Genomic DNA, 24,246 nt, shown 5'->3' with positions numbered 1-24,246 from the left:
TATTTACAGATGTTTTATTTATGTTTTTAACTATGTTTTTATGGATCATTTGTTGATTTTATCCTTATATGTTGTGTGACAACTAAATTTTAAATAAGTAGACTGCAATCCTAGGCACGAATCCCATTGAAATAAGTGGACTTTACTTCTTAGAATACATGTTCAGGACTGCATTGCACTAGATATAACAGCTCTCAGAGACTAAAAAATGCCAAAGACCTTTTATTGATAGCTTCAAATGCCGATGATTGTAAAGCGCAAAAGAAAGTTCAGCAAAGGCCCATATTTCATGGCTGATCATTAGTCCTGGGGTTTTATAGCCACAACAAAAACCCACATGGAACAACCAGCATACAGAATGAACATTGACAAGCAAAAAGTTTCATTTATCACAGGTACAAATGGATTGAGTTTCATGCGATGGCTGAAGATCAGACAAACAAATTAAGAACATACCCATTCGGAGAGCTCTCTAGGCTAGCAAAGTTGAAAACAAAATGGTAAATGAAAATTTAGTCACACAAATTGTGTGTGTGTGTGTGTGTGTGTGGTGTGGTGTGTGACATATTAAAGCAGAAACTCAAAACAATATTTAGGCATATACATATACATATTGAAGGAATGTGTTTTAATATTTAACTAAAATAAGCAATAATGATGGGCACAATCCACCAGGAAGTTCTTGTTGTTAATGATAATGATAATAATAATAATAATAATAACAACAACAACAACAACAACAACAATAACAGGAGTTATTTAAGATCTAAGTATCATTGCAATAGGGTTTACGCAGGTAGATTGTGTCCACTATATTTAACATTCATTATCTTCAAAAGCTGATGCTTCCAAGAAACCAACTTGTATGCAGCACGCTAAATATAAAATTGAGCTGCAGGGAATAGTAAATTACTGCCATAGTACTGCAGCAGCTTTACATAATCACATTTATGAGACCAAAGAAAGTGGTCAGCATCTAAGATAGCTGCTCTTGCGTTTACCAAGAAAACCCATTGGGATATTTTAGCTGGCACATTTACTGTTCTTCTTCCTTGTAGCTTTCCTTACAATGATGCCCTCCAGGTGAATTCTTTATCTCCCCCTCCCCCCTTTGCTTACCAAAAGCGTAAAATGTATTAATCAACAGCCTTGAAGTCTTAAAGTGGTCTCTCTCTTTTTTGACAATTAAGTCTATAAATTTGGTATGCTAATCAGGACTCTTATTTACAATAATAAAAGAAGTTCATACACCTGCCAGACTCACATCCATAGTTTAAACAAAGCAGCAGCTGCCTACCTCTTGCTGCACACAGTAATCTGCCCGTTCACACCTGCAAGCACTTCCCCGACACAAAGAAGTGTGCCAGATCTTCCCACTAAATATGGACAACTTTACTGAAGAAAAAATATTTATATCATGGACAATGATCACGCTAGACCATAATGAGTTTAAACATGCCAGCATGGGTTCTTATCCATGTTTTGAAGTTGGTTTGTTTTGCAAATGATCACTGTTAACCCAGGTCCCTGTTTTGGACAAACAAGAAGCCATGGTTTACTAAAATGGAAAGAAAAAGCTTCTGAAGTCTTCCTCTCAGCTGCATGGGAAGAAGAGAGGGGAAGAGGGATGCATAAGCCTGAGGCTTGCTATGCATCGTGATAAACCATGGTTTATTGTGAAATGTGAAATGTGTTCAAGGTGGCTTACAGTCAACATATATATATATATGAATAAATATAAAAACATTGTGAAACATTAACAGAACAAGGCAGAACCAAGAGCAGCATGGATGGCAAAAGAGCATGATGTTATTAAATCAAAGACTTGAGAAAAAAACAAATGAAAAAAATGCGTGTACCAAGTGTTCTGTGGGGAGCAGGGAATGTGTTCCATGATAATAAGGAGACCACAACAGAGAAGGCCCAGTTCCAAGTTACCTTGTACCTATCTACATAGAGTTTAAACAAATTTCCTGAAAAGAGTCTGTGAGAAATCTCTGTGTCAGGAACAGGGACGGCATGGCCCTTCCCTGTTGGGCTACAACACCCATCATCATTTGACATGCTGACTGGCACCCGTGGGAGCTGGAAACTTCTGGAATCCAATGTCTGGAGGACCACATGGTCCCTGTTCCTGAACTAAGTGAATAGACAGGTTCATATAGGACCAGGGCATCATTCTCTCTCTCTCTCTCTCTCTCTCTCTCTCTCTCTCTCTCCATAGAGATTCAGAAACCTTCCATGAGAACAGCACTTGCATTTCCTTTTCTATCGCTCATGTCAGAATGCTCCAAGGTACTGTTAGTTTTATATTACAGAGACGGGCTGTGACACTTGTGAAGTTATTCCATTTTGTGTGCCACTAGAACACATATACCGCTGAAACCTGGATAATAAATAACTCCAGTGTGATTTCGTAAGTGCACCAATCATCCTGATGTGACCCTAATATAACCTAAATTACTTTGTATAGTATACGTAACCAATATAAACCATGCTAGCAATGTCCCACTCATTGCTCAGCTCAGAGCTTATTCAAATCTTATGAGAAGCAGAAGAGAAAACGCTCAAATAAAATAAAGGCACTTCCTCACTTGCACACAATCGCACACATGCGACTACTGGCACATGGATTGTTTTTGGTGCTGAAAGGGGGCAGGGCAGGAATGGAATGGGGTGGGGGGGCAGAACAGGATTCCCCTGTGATATATCTCTTTCCACTTTTCTGCTGTAAGAGGCAAAGCAGGAAGATACAGATCTCACCCACAGCTTCTCACCAGAGTGGTTAGGAAATTGTGCAGTTCACTGGCACTTCAGCTAGTAGGGAAACTAACACACTCGAGAAGCTCCTACAGCCACTTCACAAAACAGGCAGAAAGGCAAGCTTTAGGGCTACAATCCTATTCACATCTGCTCAGGTGTAAGTCCAATTAAACTCAATGGAGCTCTCGAGAATAGACATGTGTAGGACTGAACCGTAAAGTTCTTGCCTGAATGGTGCCCCTGCCCTTTACAGACCTTTCCCACTCTTCTATCAATGCAACTGGCTCTTCAAACTTTCTTTTGATGCCTGATTATTTCAGTAGCTGAGGCTATGCTGCACCAGCAGCAGTCTACTGACAACTTCTGTGCCAATATGAACTGAAAAAGGTATTTAAATATACCTTCCCGAAGAAACCAGAGGCCTTTCTTCTGGGCATTGTTGGCCAATTGGTGCCAAAGAAGGACAGAACTTTTTTTATGTATGCTACAACAGCAGCAAGAATACTCATTGCAAAGTATTGGAAGACACAAGATCTACCCACTCTGGAAGAATGGCAGATGAAGGTGATTGACTACATGGAACTGGCGGAAATGACTGGCAGAATCCGAGACCAGGGGGAAGAGTCGGTGGAAGAAGATTGGAAGAAATTTAAAGACTATTTACAGAAATACTGTAAAATTAATGAATGATAGAATGATGTTGGATAGTAATTAAGCGGTTTCTAGCTGTAATGCTTTAAAAGAATATGAAAAAAAAAGGGTTATAAATGGGTTAAAATCTAATGGTAAGGATTTGCTGAACCAATAAATCGAAGTGGAATACAAAAAAGTGAGGTACGAGGAGGTCCGGGAAACAAGCTAAAGGAAAATAAGTAACTGAAAATATGTGTGTTTTTAACTGTTTTTATTTTGTATTTTTCTCTTTTCTTTTTCATTTCTATTGTAATATTTTAAAAAACCTTAATAAATATCTTATAAAAAAAAAAGACAACTTCTGTGCCAATAATAATAATAATAATAATAATAATAATAATTTTTATTTATACCCCGTCCTCCCCAGCCAAGGCCGGGCTCAGAGTGGCTTACAAGCAATAATAAAAACAAGTTAAATGATTACAACTTAAAAACAAAATTAAAAAATACAACATTAAAATATTGAAACATTAAAATATTAAAATGTAGCCTCATCGCAGAGGGAGAAGGAAAAGAAAAAAGAAAGAGAGGGAGGGAATCAAATTGGCTCCAAGCCAAAGGCCAGGCGGAACAACTTTGTCTTACAGGCCCTGCGGAAAGAAATCAGATCCTGCAGGGCCCTGGTCTCATGAGGCAGAGTGTTCCACCAGACCGGAGCCAGAGTTGAAAAGGCCCTGGCTCTGGTTGAAGCCAATCTAACTTCCTTAGGGCCCGGGACCACAAGGGTGTTGCTATTTATGGACCTTGAGGCTCTCCGTGGGGCATACCAGGAGAGGCGGTCCCGTAGGTACGAGGGTCCTAGGCCGTGAAGGGCTTTAAAGGTCAAAAGCAGCACCTTAAATCTGATCCTGTACTCCACCGGGAGCCAGTGCAGCTTGAAAAGCACTGGGTGAATATGCTCCCATGGCAGAGACCCCGTGAGGAGTCTCGCTGCAGTATTCTGCACCCGCTGGAGTTTCTGGGACAGCTTCAAGGGCAGCCCCACGTAGAGAGAATTACAGTAGTCAAGCCTGGAGATGACCGTCGCATGGATCACTGTGGCCAGGTCGGGGCGGGAAAGGTAAGGGACCAACTGCTTGATGCGGCGAAGGTGGAAAAATGTCACCTTGGCTGTTGCTGTAACTTGCGCCTCCATGGAAAGGGAGGCGTCAAGGATTACACCCAAACTCTTAATGGAAAGCAATAGCACTAATTGGGCCCCCACAAGAGAAGGGAGTTGGTCCCTCATCCCCATGCCATCCCGACCCAGCCATAGGACCTCCGTCTTCGAAGGATTTAGTTTCAATCGGCTCCCACGAAACCATCCAGCCACAGCTTCCAAGCATCTGGTCAGTGTGTTCGGGGCCGAGTCGGTGTGGCCATCCATCAGCAGATAGAGCTGAGTGTCATCAGCATATTGGTGACAGCCCAGCCCAAAGCTCCGGATAATCTGGGCAAGGGGGCGCATAAAGATGTTAAAAAGCATCAGGGAGAGAATTGCGCCCTGCGGCACTCCACACATACACCATTATAGCTGTATGTCTAGGTATAACAGCTTCCCATCGTATTTGTTCATTGAGAGGAGAAGAGACACACTTAATGAACCTTCCCCTTGTCATGTGGGGTAAAAAATGAACATGATCTATTACTATGTCAACTACTACTGACCCAAGTTTAGTAGAAAAAGAGTGACAGCTGTTATTTCTACTTTTTGCTTTGCATTTATTTAAACATCATTCGTCTCACATGTTATGGTGGCTATACCCAAACTCTACACTGTGAGACATAGACTTTCAATCCAATTGGAACATTGCTTATCTGGTAAGAACTACCGCATAAAGAAGCCTAGTGTTAAAACACAATCACAACCCATTGAAATGTTGCTCTGGTGAAATCCTGCCATTCATACCTGAAGCATTTCATCTGACAAGCGGGGATGAGTGGCAGGATTAGCAACATGTGGAAATGGAGGGATTTAACACTGGTTAAAATGACACAACAGATCGTGAAGCTGAGGCTTCAATACTTTGGCCACCTTATGAGAAGAGAAGACTCCCTGGAAAAGACCCTGATGTTGGGAAAGATGGAGGGCACAAGGAGAAGGGGACGACAGAGGACAAGATGGTTGGATAGTGTACTTGAAGCTACCAGCATGAGTTTGACTAAACTGCGGAAGGCAGTGGAAGACAGGAGTGCCTGGCGTGCTCTGGTCCATGGGGTCACGAAGAGTCGGACACGACTAAACGACTAAACAACAACAACAATATGACACAAAGTATACAAATGGGGTGGTGGTGGTTTAAAGTCCTTTAAAAGTAGGGTGTGCTTTATAAACTGTCCTATGGCAGATAGCTCCAGATAGCTGTTCACTACCCAGAAGCACCTCTTTACACTATTGACACTTGACATGTGTGGTTTTAGGACCCAGCTAGTTTCTGTGATTTTAAGCTGTCTCAAGCTGTTTTTAATACTGCGTTTTAGTTGCTATAACCCTCCCTAGGATGTTAGGGTGAAAGGTGGGTAATAAGCAACAACTACAACAACAACTTCCATGTGATGTAGTGCAACTTGAGAGAACTAGGGATGTGTCCTTCAACAGTGCCCCTGAATACAGTTGGACATTCCCAGACAGCTGGTCATAGGATGTCAACCATGTTTTTCCCATATATGAGCAGATGGTCCAAACGGACCTAGGCTTGATCCCTAGGCTTGCGAATCCAATGCATGGTGCTTGAAGCTCCTCGCAGGAAGGGTGGGATGCAAATAAAAGAAATTTTTTAAACATCCGTTGATGCAGGTTATGTTTAAAAACCACACATCTTTAAGCATTCAAACATTGCACCATTCTATCCCGCACACCGTTCAGACACGCCTGCAATTTTTCAAACAGACATTTCCCCATCATAAGTAAACAGTACACAACCCAAATAGGATACAGTTGCTCAGCTTCCATTTTCCTGCTTAAAAACAATTCCCTCTGGCTTTTCCTGCCCAAAGGAACCCTTACGGTCTACTTGTTATTCCACAGTTTCTGGCAAATTAATGCACTACTTTTATGTTACTGCTGAAAGAAAGAGGAAAATGTTAAAAGTATATTTAAATAATAATAAGCCCAGAGAAGCATGAAAATTCCCAGTCAAGGGAGGGTACTCCCCCCTTTTAATCACGAAGCAAGTTGGAATAATTTATCATTTATTCAAAAAGAAAACTGCTGCTAGTATTTATATTTATGTGTCCTATTTTCTACTTCTGAGGATCCTTGCATTCTAACGCAGGTTTTATCCATCACAACTCTACTTTTCCCTAGCATTGATTTTGACAGGTGCCTTCTAGATGCCCCGTAAGGGGAAAACTGTAGGGACATTTTGCTGCAGGAAAGCTGATTTGCATAATTATAGTGGTTTTTTTTCCATGTTGCTGCAATAGTCAAGAGTTTCTTTATGCTCTGTTTACAGGAAGATGGATCAAAAATTATTCCATGATTAAACATATAAATAAAAAATAAGGGTAAATCAAACAGCTTATGCAGAGAGAACAAAAACAGCTGCATGGGAAATAACAGGCCAGCTCATAAGATAGGCAGGCTGGCTTGTCAGGCAGTACAAATAGGCACGAGGAAGCACATTTGATGTTTTAATCTGTTGCAGCCCTCATGTCAAAAGACTTTAGACAATCAATTCAAGCAACGTTCAGTGGCCCAGTTTGAACAGCACCATAAACCATGGTTTAATGTAAACTATACTTCAATGTGAAATGCAAACCAGAGCAGTATCTCTGTGTATGAATGTATAAAACATTTTATCCCAGGATAGTTGCCTGTTGCCACTATTAGCTTAACCACACTGGAACAAAATGGGAACCCCATCCCAGTTGTTGTGCCAGACCTTTCCCCTTTTAATGCAGGGTGGTGCTGCTGTTGTTGTTGTTGTTGTTGTTGTTGTTGTTGTTGTTTTTCAATCCTGGATTTTTGGACTTTCCAAGGGTCAGAAAGTTCTGTGGCAACACTGGGATAGGGACAATGTCATGTGGATATGCCCCATTAAAGGGGAGAGACGCATATATGAAACCACATTCTGCCCTGGTAATAGAGGACTCCAGGCATAATAAGGCTTGATCATGCACTGCAATTCCAACTCTTTGCACATATCTCTATTGCACTCAGAGAGCTACTGCCAAGCAACTGGGGTTGTTTACTCTAGTTTACTGCAGTGTCATGCTCAGACTATGAGACACATCTAATGCAATATCCAGTATGTACTCATTTGACTGATAAAAGAGCATGTTTCTAGTACTCATGGACAGGCAATTAGGTGGTGTCTTTCGTTCGAAAGACTCTTGGACTAAAGAGGATAAGATGGAGGCTTCCATTAGTGAAAGCACAAAATTTAGTCAATCTCTCCTGCCATGCTCCTGTCCTTACCTATATCCTTTTATTCACCCTTCCTCTTTGTTTTTATCTTATTTGCAAGTTTTTACCATGACATAAGTGATATTGTCTCATATACAATATTAGTGTTGCTGATTGCGAATGAGTTTTTAAAATTAAAAAATTAGACTGAATTGACATATTAGTCTCAATGTTGACTATATTATTTGAAATTTGTTTAATATAGTCTGTTTGTAGAAAAAATGAATGCATATCTAATAGCTTATTTACTTTAAAGTGATATTCTTACATACAGGTAAATGTTATGTTTTAATTCTCTATACAGAAACCAAAGCATAAAACTGCATACTTCTTACGTACATTTGTTTAACTATCCAGCTATCTTACAACTCCCTGTAAAAGCAGAAAAGACAACCTCTGTAAGTCTTTCCTGTTTCTTTCCACTCCAGAGTTTATGCCTCTGTGTATTCATATATCATATATCGACCTGGCAATGTGCAGTCCTCACTACTAATCAGATGCTCTTCTAAGGTGCCCAACGTACAACTCTTTAAATCAAACTTCAGCGGCGATAAGAGAAAGAGCGCATTTATACATAGGTATGAAAACAGAGAATGCAGGTTTTTGGGGGTTTTTAATGTTCACACTTTGGTCCTATCTTGGAAAAAGAAAGAAAGGTGGAATTTAACTGCTTAACCAGGAGGTTGTAATGTTCTCTGGCTTACTCCCAAGCAACCAAGAACAAAACTGAGCATGCTAATGATCCAGTGTTATCAGCTGCTGTGCTGCTCACACAGCAGCTCTCATAATGGGACAAGAAGGAACCAGCATTAGCATAAGACACTGCTGGTCCCCATCCCTGCTGACAACACAGAACCACTGCTATTGTTAAGGCATTACTTGCTTCCTGCCCTTGCTGCAGCACAAGGGAAGTTACATGGCTCTGTTAGGACCAGACAGGGTTAAGAGTTGGAAGAGTTCCTTTTGCTCCATGGAGCATTTGGGGCTCTAGGAGCCAGGATGACTCTGGTAGACATTCCTTAGGAAGTTCACAAGCAGGGTGATGGTTTCTTTGCTGGGTACTGGATACATGCCTTTGTGCCATTGTGCATAAGATGGCTAAGCAGGAGAAGGTTGCTCATTCCAGTGAAACAAACACAACCAAGGTGTTTTGGCATGTGCCAAGCCTACATCATGGGCACTGCTTCCACATAGTGTGACCCCACAATGTATGAATAATGTGATCTTTTTGGCCTGATGATTATACTTCCTCATAAAGGTAAAGGGACCCCTGACCATTAGGTCCAGTCGCGACCGACTCTGGGGTTGCGGCGCTCATCTCGCTTTATTGGCTGAGGGAGCCAGCGTACAGCTTCTGGGTCATGTGGCCAGCACGACTAAGCTGCTTCTGGTGAAACCAGAGCAGCGCACGGAAACGGCGTTTACCTTCCAGCCGGAGCGGTACCTATTTATCTACTTGCACTTTGACGTGCTTTCGAACTGCTAGGTGGGCAGGAGCAGGGACCGAGGAACGGGAGCTTACCCCGTCGTGGGGATTGGAACTGCCGACCTTCTGATTGGCAAGTCCTAGGCTCTGTGGTTTAACCCACAGCACCACCCACGTCCCCATACTTTCTCATGGCAAGGTGCAAATTGGAAGGGAAAGACCCAGTCGATCAGCCCCTCCCACTTAGTTGCATCCTTCACATGTGTATCATTTACTTTAACATACCATACTTTCCCATCCTGCTGGCTGCATGTGTGAAGGGGGTAACTTACTATGTACTAGTTTGATTCATGCCTAAAAACAGTGGTTCTCAAAGGGTGTGGCAGGAGAGGATGGCAAGTGTGGCCGGAAGATTTCAGGATAATCAAAGAAATGTTTAAACATTTCAGTATAGTATAGTATCTATAAAAAAAATTATATGCAGAATATGAATAGATATTTTTTCAAAATGAGAGCAAGAGCACCAAGTGATACTGAGGACAATACTGCTGTGAACAGGGATTCTCAACTCTGACAACCATGAACAGAAAAGAGAAAGGCTTCTTTGTGTTGATGAGTTTGTTTGTTTGTTTGTCTCAAATTAGGCCTAATATAAATGAGATCACTCAGCAAAAACAAGCTCACACCTCTCATTGGATTTGTATACATACTTAGGGTACATACGTAAGAGGCTCTTTTGTAATTATATTTTGGGAATGATTCATATTCTTATGTAGCTGCATTGCTCTATACTTTCTGGATGCCCCGTGATCACATTATGAAGCAGTTGTGTTCGATGTTATAAATCAATCGCTGCCGGGAGTTGTTTCTTTCCTCCAATGTATTTCTTATCAATTAAAAATTTGGTGTGGTGCAAGCAAATTTTTGTTCTGTAAGTCTGGCCCAGAGGGGGGAAAAAACTTCGTGGGGGTGGGAACCTAGAATACTCTGACTCCAGGTCTCTTCTCATTTAAGTGCAAAGTGTTTAACAAAATTTTTTTACTCACGTTTCTGCTCCAGTGATTCCTAATAGAAAGGTAATGCTACCCTGCACATGACCTAAATTCAAAGCAACTTGACTCTCAACACCTTGCGCTAGCTGTACCTCAAAGGATGCTCCTCAGCAGATATTTCCTTCTGGTGGTATAATAATTGGTCTCCGAAGAAGTAAGGATGGATTGGGAGGTTTATTTTTATTTTTAGAAACTGCCTGGAATTTCTTAAGAAGCAGCTGACGTTTTTTTTGCAAGGTGTGGGATGAGAAAATAAAAGACACCCCCCCCCCCACACACACACATAAACGCACAAAAAGGAAGTTTGGCAATATCATATAATTCATTCTGAACAGTCAGGCTTTTGAAAGGTTCCTGGGTCAAGGCAGGAAGGCGAGAAGCAGTTTAATCTTGGATGACTGGCATCCCATGACACCAAAACAAACATCCTTTTACTTACCCCTTCGCTGGAATTGTCTCCTGTATTGGCAAGCATCTCTTGGAGGGCCCTGACAGATAAAGACTGCTCCAGTACAAAGTTACAGATGCAAAGGTCAGGAGGGACATACTGTAAAAATAAAACAAGCAGCAAAAATCAGTGCTCTCACCCACATCAGCGTTTGCCACAATAGATCTGTGAGTCTTTAAGGTATCTCAAGACCCTTTGCTGTTTCTGCTGTGACAGCCTTCCATGGCTAGCTCCTCTGAAAAGATCTGTGCAAGACTACAGATCATTAAAAAATGAACAGCACTATACACTTCAGTGGTCCCCAAACATTTTGCACATTTTGCTCTACCCACGACATGTCCATTGCAGGTTATGTTCTCCATTTTTTAACAGTACGTCTTAAAAGCATGGCATATAAAGCAGGCCCAAGTGAGAAGTGTATAAATGAGGTGTAAGCCAAAGTAAAAGGGTAGAATCAAAGAATTGTAGAGTTGGAAAGGACTCTGAGGATCATCTAGTCCAGCCCTCTGCCATGCAGGAATATGCAGTTGTCCCATACGGGGATCAAACATGCAACCTTGGCAATATCAACAACATGCATCAACAACTGAGCTTAGTTATATATATTTTTAAGTACCAGTCCTAGACAATGTACAATAAAATCAATGAAATGCCTTTAAAATAACATTAAAACAACATAGATGACAGAACCGTGTGTGTGTGTGAGAGAGAGAGAGAGAGAGAGAGAGAGAGACAGCTCAGCAAAATCCGTTTACAGCCTAAAGGTTTAAAGGAATTCCTTCACTTGCTTACCATAAAGGTTGGGCCAGGAATGGGAACATGTGACCCTGCAGGTGTTGTTTGTACAACAGCTCCCAATAGCTGTAACTATTGGCCCTGCTGGCTAGAGCTAATGGGACATCTGGAGAGCCACAGGTTCCCTATCTTTGATTTAGGTGATTTGGAGCGTTGCTCACAAAAGCTCATTGAAGAAGCATTCAAGATTTTGGCTTGAATGGTGCTATACTGGTGGCTCATAGGAAAACAGGAAGCTGTATTATACAGAAGATGATCACAGCTACATTTAGCTCAGTAGAGTCTGTGCTGATTGGCAGTGGCTCTCCAGGGCTTCAGACAGGGGCCAGCGATTAAATCTAGAGCTTCTGCATGCAAAGCAATGCTCTGCCACTAAGCTAGACCCTTCCCTCAGCAAATACTTTGCTCTGGAATGTGTTGTTGTTAAAGAGCTGATGACGATACTAATGAATAAAAATATTTCTGATACTTTGTCCTATTCTAGCCTTCTTCCTAATTATTTAGATTTGAGGAAATTGTTTTTTGTGGGCCAACTAACGTGTGCTCTAAGTACCATTCATGCAAGGTCACTCAGTTCTTTTAAAACCACAGTGTGGCACCCGAAGACTAGTTGTTACCTACAGCAACTTTTATTTTACAAGAAAAAACAACATTTTTAATAGAGATGTACCAGTATTTTAAAGCCCATCTTGGAACTTTCTTGCAAAGAAAATTAAGAGATGTGAAGGCCTGGGGGAAAGACCAGAATATTTTTTGTTGTTGTTAGGGATTCCCCCCCCCCCCCCATTTTTTCCTGTGTCTTCACATTTCTAGCCACTAAGTCACTGATAAAGTTTACTAAAGAGACGAATGCCATGGAGAGTGTATTACAAGCAACGAAGTGTTCAATGTTCCTGGCTGGTAATGGAGTTGCGTTTTTTAGACTGCTACCATTGCACGTATTAATATATAAATAAAACATTTGCTCCTGTAATATATAGGCTGTCGCTGCTCATTACAGTTAAACTATTGAGCAACAAAAATCTATGTTAAATATTCAGTGCTCGCACAGTCGTTCCCTCTTGTTCAATTAACAGTGTTGCTATCTTCGAGATCAACAACACAGAACTCAGCAAAATGCCCTTTTCTCTCTTCATACATTTGGCAGAAGTGATTGCATTACACAGACCCAACAGTTACTCTGTGAAGGTCACGTTCTAAAAAACAAAAGTTTGATTTAAAATATATCAAATAGATCAAAACATAATATTACAAAGGCCATGTCAGCAAACGTTCCTTAATTGTTAATGGGAGACAAGCAGAGGACAAAAGCTTTGAGCAACATGTCCCTATTTTTCATATCCATAGCCAAGGGATTTGCTAGGCTAATTAGGTGACATAATAGGAAAGGAAAAATTCCCGGTGGCTAATTTGATTATAGTGTCTATAACTCTAGTTCTCGTGATTCTTTAACTGTAGCCACATAGATCAAGGTCTTTTCAACCTGCACTCTTAATGCTGCTGACTGGCTTCCCTTTCCAGCTCCATCTTTCTCTCAACGCTGTTGGTGTTGAAAACTCATCTGAATTCTCTCATTTATTTCTGATATCCCATAATCAGATATTCCATAAAACCCAAAGCCAACAACAAAATAATACCGTGAAAGGTGGTTAATAGTGAAGGAATTCTAGGTGTGGCAATGATCCTACATTTTCACATTAAATCAGTGGAAGCTTGTCTGCTAGGGCAATTGGCACACTGCCCCACCAAGCCCAGTCTGTCCTCAGCCAGTCCCCCCCTACCTGCCTTCTTACAGTCCAGGTGGTGACACTGGCTACCAGGTTCCTCATTTGCGTGGTAAGGCCCCCAGACAAGCCCCTTGTTAAAATAAATTCACACGGACACAGAATATTTAGTTTAAGGTTATTGGCAAAATTTTAGGCCACAACTTTATTGAATTGCAGAAATGTGAGCGGTATTGACTTAGGCATTGGCATAGACTATATTGGACTCCTGCCCGCTTTGCAGGTATTTAACAAGGGTAAACCACCCCAATAGGAAGCCACATCAGGGGAACCCACCTGTAGCTTTCCTCAGTGTTCCCAGAGGCCTGGCATGGCCCTAGCCCCTCAAGCGGACTTCGGACAGGAACCAGGCCCTGGATTCCTTTAACGGAATACCCTTGGCCAATGCAGGGGCAGGCGATGGCTGACCTCCCCTCCCCCACAATTCAATGAGCCAATGCCTAACCTCCAAACCTTACAAAGTTGTGACGATTGCTAAGAGGTAGGCGAAAACCAAGTGCCCCATGCCAATTTGCCAAATGGAAAAAATCTTACCTGGCCCCTATCCCAAGATAGGCGACCAACCAACGTCCAAAGCAAGGCCAGAGAACACATAAATTACAGGGCGGGTGGGCAGGTGTTTGGCAGCGCAAAGCAGATGCATAACCATGTTGTGCTGCTGCTTTTAAACTCCTCACAATCCCCCCACTCAAAAATGATTGGCCAATAGGTCTGGGGTGATTGTGATGCCACCCTGGCATGAAAGCGTTACTCTGCCCACGCCAGGGTGGGGGGAGGAACCGGGCTGGGGTTCTAAAGATGATCCCACTTTTAGTCTCAGCATTGCCATTTGAGAACTCAACACAGAGAACAGAGGCAATAACAAGTACTTGGCTTGGCCTATCATTGACTTGGGCCCAAACTAATAAAATGCATTTCAGAAGGGACAAATGTAAGGTTCTACACTTTGGCAGGAATAACCAGCTATAAGATGGGGAACACCTGGCTTGCTTAGCAGTACATGTGAAAAGGATCTAGGGGTCTTAGTCCACAAGCTTAAGTGTGATTATCAAAGAGTGAGCTGGCAGTAAATCACACCAGTCAAAGTTAACTCTTTATTAGAAAAAACACGATCTTCAGACTTGGCTGAGTGTCTGGCCTAATGAACACAGAACTCATCCCTGGTAGGTCTTGCCCCATGAATTGGCTGCCAAGACTGGAAGTCCCCAAATCTCTCCTCTCCAAGCTTTTTCCAAGCAAACGGAGCCTGCCACTAACCTGCTTGATTATGGGAGAGGGGAGTTTATTGCAGCAGGACAGGGGACGGGGGACGGGACACACCTGTGATTCTTCATCAGCCTGATTCATCTCTGCCTGTTGGCCACCCTCCTCCCACTTCCCTGCTTCAGTTTCTGCCTCTGATTCTGGACTTCACTCTGCCACAGACTCTCTCAGCTCACTAAACCCTGTTACCTCTTCAGTTGCCAACACCTCCTCTTCCCTCTGACCACTCATCGTCATCCCACTGCCAATCGCCAGGCTCTGAGCCTTCTTCCCTTGGTGGTTCCCCAGCTGGTTCCTCCCCGCATTCTGTCCATGACAGTGTTGTAGCAGCATAAAAAGCTAATGCTATCTTAGGCTGCATCAACAGAAGTATAGTGTCCAGATCAAGGGAAGTAATAGTACCACTCTAGTCTGCCTTGGTGAGACTACACCTGGAGTACTGCATCTACTTCTGGGTACCATAATTTAAAAAGAATATTGACAAACTGGAACATGTGCAGAGGAGGGTGATCCAGATGATAAGGGGTCTAGAAACCAAGCCTTATGAGGACCAGTTGAGGGAAATGGATAGCTTTAGTCTGGTAAAGAGGAGACTGAGATGAGATAAGATAGCCATCTTCAAATACCTAAAAGGGCTGTCACATGGAAGATGGAGCGAGCCTGTTTTCTTCCGCTCCAGAGGCTAGGACCTGAACCAATGGATTCAAGTTACAAGAAAGGAGATTCCAACTAAACATCAGGAAGAACTTTCTGACAGTAAGAGCTGTTCAACAGTGAAACGGACTCCCACAAGAGGTAGTGGACTCTCCTTCCTTGGAGGTTTTTAAGCAGAGGTGGGATGGCCACCTGTTAGTATGGTCTAGTACAGATTGCATTGCAGAGGGTTGGACTAAATCCCCCAGGATCTCTTCCAACTCTACAATTCTATGATTGCTCCTGCCTTCTACGCTGCTAGTCTCAATAAGATCAGCCACCACTGCACATTATCAAGAACTTCTTGCAAGGTAGACACCAGAAGTCTTTTTAAGTGTGGAGGCGTTCATTGCAGTTGAATTTTGACTGACAAATTTAATCTGGTTTATGAGTACTGTATTATTCTGATCTCTCTCCACATCTATATGTTGCCTTCAGCTCAGTTCATCTTGGTTTCTCCCTCCACAGCAAAACTCAGCCATTCCCAAGGCACAGAAAGAAAGCAAAGCAATGCAGTGGGTTGCTGCGTTCTAGTCTAGAAAACATTTCTCCCTATTCTTCAACAGATAAGCCTTGTGTGCAGACATTTTGCCTGGTCATCTGTGGCAGGGAGGGATAATCTTGTGGGGGAATGCTCTGCCCCTCCAGACCTGTTGGGGGGCAGGGGTCTCTTGCTACATCTGCCTCCCCTCTGTTGGGACTCTGGAGCAGGTATAGGGTTATTCTTCTGTCATGCTTCAACTACTACTTCTGAATAATATGAACATAATTCCTAGCAAATGGTTTAAAGCATTGCAATATGCAATAAGGTTAGAGTTGTTTATCTAACAATCTCAAATGCCTTAAAAATAATCATTGACTTGGTTTTGTAAAGCTGTTGGGCACAATAGACTAAATCAGATGAGAATCTGTTTCATTTAGGCACTTCAATAAGCAAGGATAATGAGATGGTAAGTGGATAATGTTAATTAGCCACCCAGGGTCCTCAATGCAAAACTCTTACATACTGTTGTGAAATAACTTCCAAGTAATTTTGCCCTTTTAAAATGTTATCGCCAATTTGGGGAATGATCATTTAAAGCATTATCAAATCAATGTCCACATTTCATTGTGGATTTTTGAGCCTTTAATTTCTCAGCTTTATATCAGCTTCTCTCATTTATTTACCAGCAGCAGCCTGCCAAAGTCATCACTTTTCAGGAAGACATAGTCCACAGCACAAGAACATACAAAGATACCTGTCTTAACAATGCAGAGGTAGCTATTAAGATTGCTGTAGTGTTCTTACATCAATACTGTAAATTCTCTCTAGTTCATTTAATAGTTATTATAGTTATTCCTAGGAATACCTGATGCTACTAAAAGACCCAGCTGATTATGTAAAGCAGATATTCATCTATAAGACACCCAGGTAAAGAGGCCTAAAGCAGCTGCAATGCTTGAGTTTAATTCTAGGATGGAGAAATGAAAATAAAGCTGATAAAAACAGGCTGAATCAGATTAAGGCTGCAATCCTGGGCACAATTAACTGGGAGTAAGACCAATTTAACTCACATTTACTTCTAAGTAAACATGCATAGTTGAGGTTGCGAAAATATAATCAATGGTGGTAGGAAAGGTCTGTACTAGATACCCCTAACACAGACTTGCTCACTCTCTAAGTTTCATTTGAGAAGTGACAAAATCATTGTGTAAAAACTAAGACCAGGAAAACCAAGGTTCAAGCCTCACACAATGATTACCTGGGTGCCCATAGGTGAGTCACTCTTACTCTGCTTAACTTATTTCACAGGAGTGCTGCAAGGATATAATAGAGATGGGAGAACTATGTCTTGACCCCCTTGGTCAGTGTGGTGTGGTGGTTAAGAGCGGTAGTCTCGTAATCTGGGGAACCGGGTTCGCGTCTCTGCTCCTCCACATGCAGCTGCTGGGTGACCTTGGGCCAGTCACACTTCTTTGAAGTCTCTCAGCCTCACTCACCTCACAGAGTGTTTGTTGTGGAGGAGGAAGGGAAAGGAGAATGTTAGCTGCTTTGAGACTCCAGTAGTGATGAAGCGGGATATCAAATCCAAACTCCTCCTCTTCTTCTTCTTCTTCTTCTTCTTCTTCTTCTTCTTCTTCTTCTTCTTCTTCTTGGATAAAAGTCAGGATGCAAATGCAATTTTTTAAAAAAAATGTTTCTATAGCAAGTGTTCCTCTTCAGGGTTCCAGCCAGCAAGCTCTTCCTCTTCCAGGATATTCTGTTCCATTTCTTCCCCTCTCCCACTTTCCCAGGATCTCCCAACTAGCCAGATATTCAGCATTCTGCAGCAGTTGAGCTTGCTCAGTCTTTGTCAGACTGTTTGGGAGTAGGTAGTGAACCCCGGGCCGGGTGTCTTGCACAACTCGGAGACTGGGATGGCATGCAACAATATATTTAGGTAAGGAGGGTGGACTCCTACTTCCAAGAGGAGTTAAGCAATGAAGGAAGCTCCCCACAGAGGATGTGGAATCTCCTTTGTAGAAAAAGTTTCAATGAACGTCACACAGGCACATCTTAGAAATATTTTAGGTATAATAATTTTTTCATGGCTTTTAACGGCAGACTACTAAATACTGCATCAAATTTGCCTTCCAGATTACATTTCTGTGCCCTGGTCATGCAGGTTCCAGTGTTGAAAAGAGTCACATCTGGCAATTGCCGCAGGCAACCAATCTTGCTTCAGAAATACATTGGAAGGCCAGTTCTTGTTATTAGTGTGGTAAATAGTGCAGTTGTATTCTACTATTGAAATACTGGGCAGCCACCAAGCTGCAGAGCCCAATAGAGCAATGAAGAAAATGGTTTACATTCATCAACTAGTGAAATGTAGAACACATTCTAATTGCAGCGATATAGTTCTCCCATTAATCTTCATAGATAGGTGAGGCAACAAAGTAACCCAGACAGAACAAAATGCAGCATTACAGCTGTTTTACTGAAAGTCAGCTTCTGGCATATTAGAAGTTTGAAGACCATAAAAATTGTATTCACATCTCCGCTTCTATCAATCTAATGAACACTAAGAACAAAACAGCAGCTGTACTTTGCAGGTTCAGAAAATGGGGCAATGAGCACCGTTGCAAAGTACCACGAATGCATAGTAATTATTCTTTAAAACCACCAGGGAAATTTCTTCAGGTTGTGAACAAACAAGATAGAAGACAGTACATTTGGCAGATTAATTAATTATATGCTATCCACGTAAAGAGCAGAAGGACTACAGCTCCAGCTCCAAAAGTACAGGCAAAATTGAGCTAAGCTCTTTCCATCCCACTAATTTTAGTAAGAAAGAGTTAATTGTGTGCACCCATAACTTTGTCATAGAAATCAACGTGACTTTAAAGGGCTTTGATGAGGCTCTGTTATGGCCATTAAAATTAGCAAGAGCTGCTAAAAATGAATAAGCAGCTACTGTGTGCAGATAATGCTTGATTTGATTGAAGCCATTAGTGTATTAGAAAACTTCAGCAATATGAGCACAATTTTACTAAGTTGTGATTTCTGCTTATTATCTTAATTAGAATTTCATTTGCATTTTCTCTCGGATTCTCAGACTGTAATAAGGAGAGACAAAGTTTTCTCAGGCTTTTGAAGACACAAGACAAGTATGCACCACGCTGGCAGATTCTATTTTAGTTATAAAATTATTTTCTTTATCTCATTCTCACACCTTGAGGCCTAGGTTGGGTGAAGGCACAGTATTTTTTATGTATAAACAGGCAATGAAACAATTACAGACTGTAGATTTGGGTCACAGGACGTCACACCCTTTTTCTCTTCACAGTCTGTTATATAACTTACATACTTATTACTAACCATTTCCAGCGGAGTGTAAAAAGGCTACAATCATGGAACTCAATGGGACTTACTTCTAAGTAAATCTGTGTAGGCTTATGCAGGAGTTCTCCAAACCAATCCTATCTTCCTCAATACAAAATACAAAAATACATTGTCGTATGTGATAAATTAACAAGTATACCACAATATATTTTACAAATTGTTGTAGATCAGCACAATGACAATTCCATCTTTCTCAGCATAGGCTATGCAGGAGGGTTTGTTACTCTAGCCTTGTGACTACAGTCTGTGTGGTGGTGGTGGTGGTGGCAGAGCCGTCTTTCCCATTGGGTTTACTGGCGCATTGCGCCAGGGCGCCAGCCTCTCAGGGGCGTGGGGAGCTGCGTGGCTTTGCCGGTGACCTCCTCTTTCCCTCCTGCACACCTGCCAGCTGCGCCCCATCAACCATATGGCTGGCGGACGTGCAGCTTCCTTCCCAAGCCCCTGGAGAGGAGAGCGGTCCCCGCAGAGGCTTGAGAAAAGGTCAACAACTCTGGGAAATGGGGAGTGGGGCACCGGAGGGATCTTTGCAGCACAGGGCCGGGTATGCTTAAGACGGCCCTGGGTGGTGGGGAATGGAAAAAAAGGAGAGCGGCATTATAGTGAAAGTGGTTAGGCTTCTTGATTCTGCTTAGCAAATAAATCATTACTACTTGGTCACTGCCACCAGAGCTATACATGGCACCCCTAGGGGTTAGGTTCTTATAAAGACATGGGATTCAGGAAACAGACCTGGTAACAGATTTTAGATTTTCAAAGACAGGGGAACCCACAATTTGTATTGTTGCAAGCCAACTCTCAGGTTGGTCACTTGCTCCCTCACCTGGAGAAGCTTCCTGTTCAGACTACGGTTTCTCTTTGGAGTAGCTGCAATCACAGGTGTCTGGCTCCTGATTCTTGACTCCCAGCTCCTGATTCACAGCTATTTATGGCTCATCTCAGACACAATGGGAGTTGGAGATGTTGTGTACTTAATTCCCTATGTGCCCCCCTCCCAGAAGCAATAGTAATGCTGGCCCCCAGGAGAGTGTTGGTGGATGCCTCTGTCTCCTGTGATCTACAATACATTATGGCTGGAGCAAGTAGATGTTAGAAACTCACCACCTGGATGCCAATCACAGAAGGGAGTCCAACTCTCATACATCCAGCTGCCAGTCACCTACTCTTGAATAATTGTGATAAAAAATATCAAGCGATATGCATGCATATGTAAACCAATCTTCAGTCTAGTTGATGCTGCAGGAACTTAGTACAATGCTAAGGCTCAGCCCATAGGATTTCCAGGCATCCTATTTTTATAGCCTCTTGACAGGCTTTGTGAACACAGATCCCACTGTCTATATTCCAGTGGCAGTACATAGAAATAGGCATCTATATAGCACGTTCTGTCTGATTGCAATACAATAAATGTGATTATATTTTATACATTTCTGCTAAATTCTGCAGTAATCTTCTTCTTCTTCTTTTAAAGAAAGCACTGCTGTATCTAGATTATGCTTGAATACCATTCAATCAATTCCTGGAACTACAAGTCTCCTAACTTTTTGACTTCAGATACAGTTTATGTTAGCCAAGCCGAAACCACCATTCCATACTATAAAAAGTACTGGCACAAAACTGTTGAGGAGCAGATATATTGATTCACTGCGTTAGCACTCAACAGAATGACCTAAAAACTATTTATTTATTTATTTACCATTGGGGTTGGTATTTTAATCTATTTAAATGGATTTTATAAGTTAATAAAATGCATTGAATTCTGATATAGAGAGAAAATGATGGTTTATGGCAAAGGTTTCCTCCTAGTAAGAATGTTTCTTTGAGATAATGATTTATACTCTTTGTTAAGTGAATGGGGAAATTGTGGTTCCATGCCATTTTGCAGAGAGAAAGGGTGCTGTTAGAATAAAAGTTATGTTATGGTTTGTTTTCAACATAGTGTTAACACGAACATTTCATTAGCGCAATGATTTCTCCTTGCACAATGAAAAATTCTCTCCTTATCCTTCCCTTGCATCCCCAAATCTGTTCTAGGTGTTCCCCCGATCTTCTGGAGCTGATTTGGAGAAGGCATGGAGGGTGCCGGGGAGGAAGAGGCGGAATCCCATTGTGCAAGCACAACTTACACTGAACAGGGCTTCTGTTGGTGGTGACTGCCACCCTCCCTTTCTAGGAAAAAGCCGGTAAGTTAAAGTAAAAAATCCTATTGCGAGTGGCCTGTTGTCAGTGACCTGTTTGTGCTATCTGAATTTCCCATTTCCAATACTAAGCCCCCATCATGACACATCCTTGGTCCAACTTGTGCTGTGTTTACAGGCAACTTGAAATATCCAAATCCTATAGATGGACACTTTCCACTGTTCTGGTAGAAGTCAGCCAAGCAATTTAAAAGTGGGGTAAAATAAACTGAAGATAATTATTTGCCAGTAAACAACAAAAAAACAAACCTCATGGCCTTTCAATGTCCAGCATTTATAAAACGGTTAGTGGTTACACAGACTTCACAATTCTCTAAGCTAGCAGAACAGTGCAATTAATTATTAAAATTCATTTCGGTCATGCAAAATGCAAGCATAAATCTGTCATTCGGGAATAGGTGGTTATGCCACAGTCTGTCACTTTCTTTTGATGTAGCTTTCCTTTCTCATGCAGGCGGAGCAGCGACTCTTATTTTAATAATGAGTCACAGTTGCCAACTTCTTAATGGCAATTTCTATTTAAATAATGTGAAATTTTCCATTCCATCAGGTAGGGGAACAAGGGTGAACAGCTGGATGGGAGTTACATCATGACAGAGTAACAGAGGCTGCCTAGGTCTTTTCCTGCCCTACGGTCATGACAGCAACTCTGAGGTATAGGAACCTGCCTTTGTGGGTCCCATGTTCCTTAACTCTGTTCAGAGAGTGATGTAAGGAAGAGAAATCTACGGGTTGTTCTGGGAAAGTAGATTGGATTTCTAAATTATTTATTATTATTATTATTATTAATTATTATTAATCAATAGATCAAACCTATCGATTTTTAAGGAAATCAGCCCTGAGAGCTCACTGGAAGGACAGATTGTGAAGCTGAGGTTCCCAATACTTTGGCCACCTCATGAGAAGAGAAGACTCCCTGGAAAAGACCCTGATGTTGGGAAAGATGGAGGGCACAAGGAGAAGGGGACGACAGAGGACGAGATGGTTGGACGGTGTTCTTGAAGCTACCAACCTGAGTTTGACCAAACTGCGGGAGGCAGTGGAAAACAGGAGTGCCTGGCATGCTCTGGTACATGGGGTCACGAAGAATCGGACGCGACTAAACAACAACATTATTATTAATTTATTATTATTATTATTATTATTATTATTATTATTAACTGAACACAAACCCCAGGCTTTTGGAGTTCTCACAAGAAAAGCCCTCTTGGATCAGAACAAAGCCCTATCTAGTCCAGCATTCTCTTTTGACAAAAACCAACCAGATGACTGTGAGAAGCTCAAAAACAGAACTTAAGCACAATAGCCCTTTCCCGCACATGTTGTTCAGCAGCTGGCATTCAGAGGCTTACAGTCTCAAATACTGAGGGTAATATACAGCCATCATGACTAGTAGCTATTGATCATCTTATCTTCTATCAATTTTCTTATCCCATTTTTAAAGCCTTCCAAGATGGTGGTCATCACCACATCTTGTGGTAGCAAATTCCACATTAAGTATGTGCTGTGTGCCTCTTTTCCCTGTCATGAAACTGCCACTGTTGGGCTTCATTGGATGGTCCCTGGATCCAGTATTAGTAGACAGGGACAAAATTCACCTTCTCTATACCATGCTTTATTATGAAAAGCTCTGTCATGTCCCCCTTTACATCTGTCATGTTACCTTTCCTCTTAGTTGAGTTACGCCAGCTCACTGATCATTTTGAAGCCATTAAATATCCTATTTTGCAGTAGGACACCACTCATCCAAGGCCTCTTAAGCCTCCATAAACCTTACCTGAGAGAAGAGAAGATGTACAGAGGCCTCCCAAAAGCATTAAAGTACAAGGTGCCTTAAAGATCCTTCCAGCTCACATGTGAAGGACAGAGCCTCCGCAGTTATCTGATCTGCTCCAGTACTTAAGATCGTACTTAGATAGGCTATGACTCCTGTCAGAAACATGGCTTTGGTCCTGAAGAGTCCCCACTTGGCCTCTAGATCACCACTGTTCTCTGCTATTGATTATTTCTTGGGTTATCTCTACCCTGGGCCCTTGCTCAGCATCTCTTTGAGCCTCAGCTGAACTGGTGCAAGAAAACCAAGGTTCTTAAAGGCACAGAAGCTCCATATCTTTATGAGTTCATATCCTATCACCCCAAAGCATCTAACAAAATCCTTATATTCTATATACCAGTCTTATCCTAACCTGGTTCCCTCCATAAGTTTTGGACTACAACTCTCATCATTCCTGGCTACCAGTGATCATGCTTGCTGCTGGTGATAGGAGATGCAGTCCAAAACATCTGGTGGGCATCAGGTTGGAGAAGACTGCTATATGCCAAAAACCTTCAGGGCAGTCTTGCAACTAATCACTGAGTAAATAGATAGTCACTACTTGCTCTAGTTGCCCACCTGTTCATTCCTCTGCCTTGCTCTTCCCTCAACTTGCTTCCACTTCCACCTCCCTTGGCTCAAGTAGGCTCATAGGTGCAGCTGGGAATTGAATGATTTTGGTATCCTCATTCTTCCCTGCCTCCCCTTTCTAGAGCCTGCACTATAGCATTTCCATTAATTCACTCATGCCTTTTTTTGTTCTTGTTGCAGATTTTCCTCATCCCCCTCATCTTCTCAGTTTCTCATCCACTGTCTTAGACACATTCAATTAGCTTGCTGCTGCATTACTTATTCACTGAGTCAGCCTTCACTAAAGCTACACTTTATGTCAATGACTAAAAGGAGATGGTGTCTCTGGCAGAAGCAGTTCAGCAGACAAGAAAGCGAAATGCCAAAGCAATAGAAAGTTTGTTAGCAAACTTCTATCAATAACATGTTTAAGGCAAATATTTATGAAACAGAATACTTCAGTAAATAAAAAAAGAGATCCATTGGATAGATCACAGTGTTC

The 24,246-nt window shown here is 41.9% G+C and overlaps 1 protein-coding gene across 1 annotated transcript in view; it reads right to left on the bottom strand.

Annotated features, from left to right (window-relative positions):
- Positions 1 to 24,246, bottom strand: part of RYR3 (ryanodine receptor 3) — a 263,782-nt gene that overhangs the window by 189,397 nt on the left and 50,139 nt on the right. The window contains exon 3 of the mRNA XM_080996165.1: positions 10,761 to 10,868. Within this exon, the coding sequence (XP_080852291.1) occupies positions 10,761 to 10,868 (108 nt within the window). The remainder of the gene's footprint in view (positions 1 to 10,760; positions 10,869 to 24,246) is intronic.

This window comes from Podarcis pityusensis (assembly GCF_964106645.2).
Source record: "Podarcis pityusensis genome assembly, chromosome: 1".
Taxonomy (NCBI): Eukaryota; Metazoa; Chordata; class Lepidosauria; order Squamata; family Lacertidae; genus Podarcis; species Podarcis pityusensis.
The sequence above is the reverse complement of the archived record's forward strand: the minus strand, read 5'-3'. Positions and strand labels throughout refer to the sequence as shown.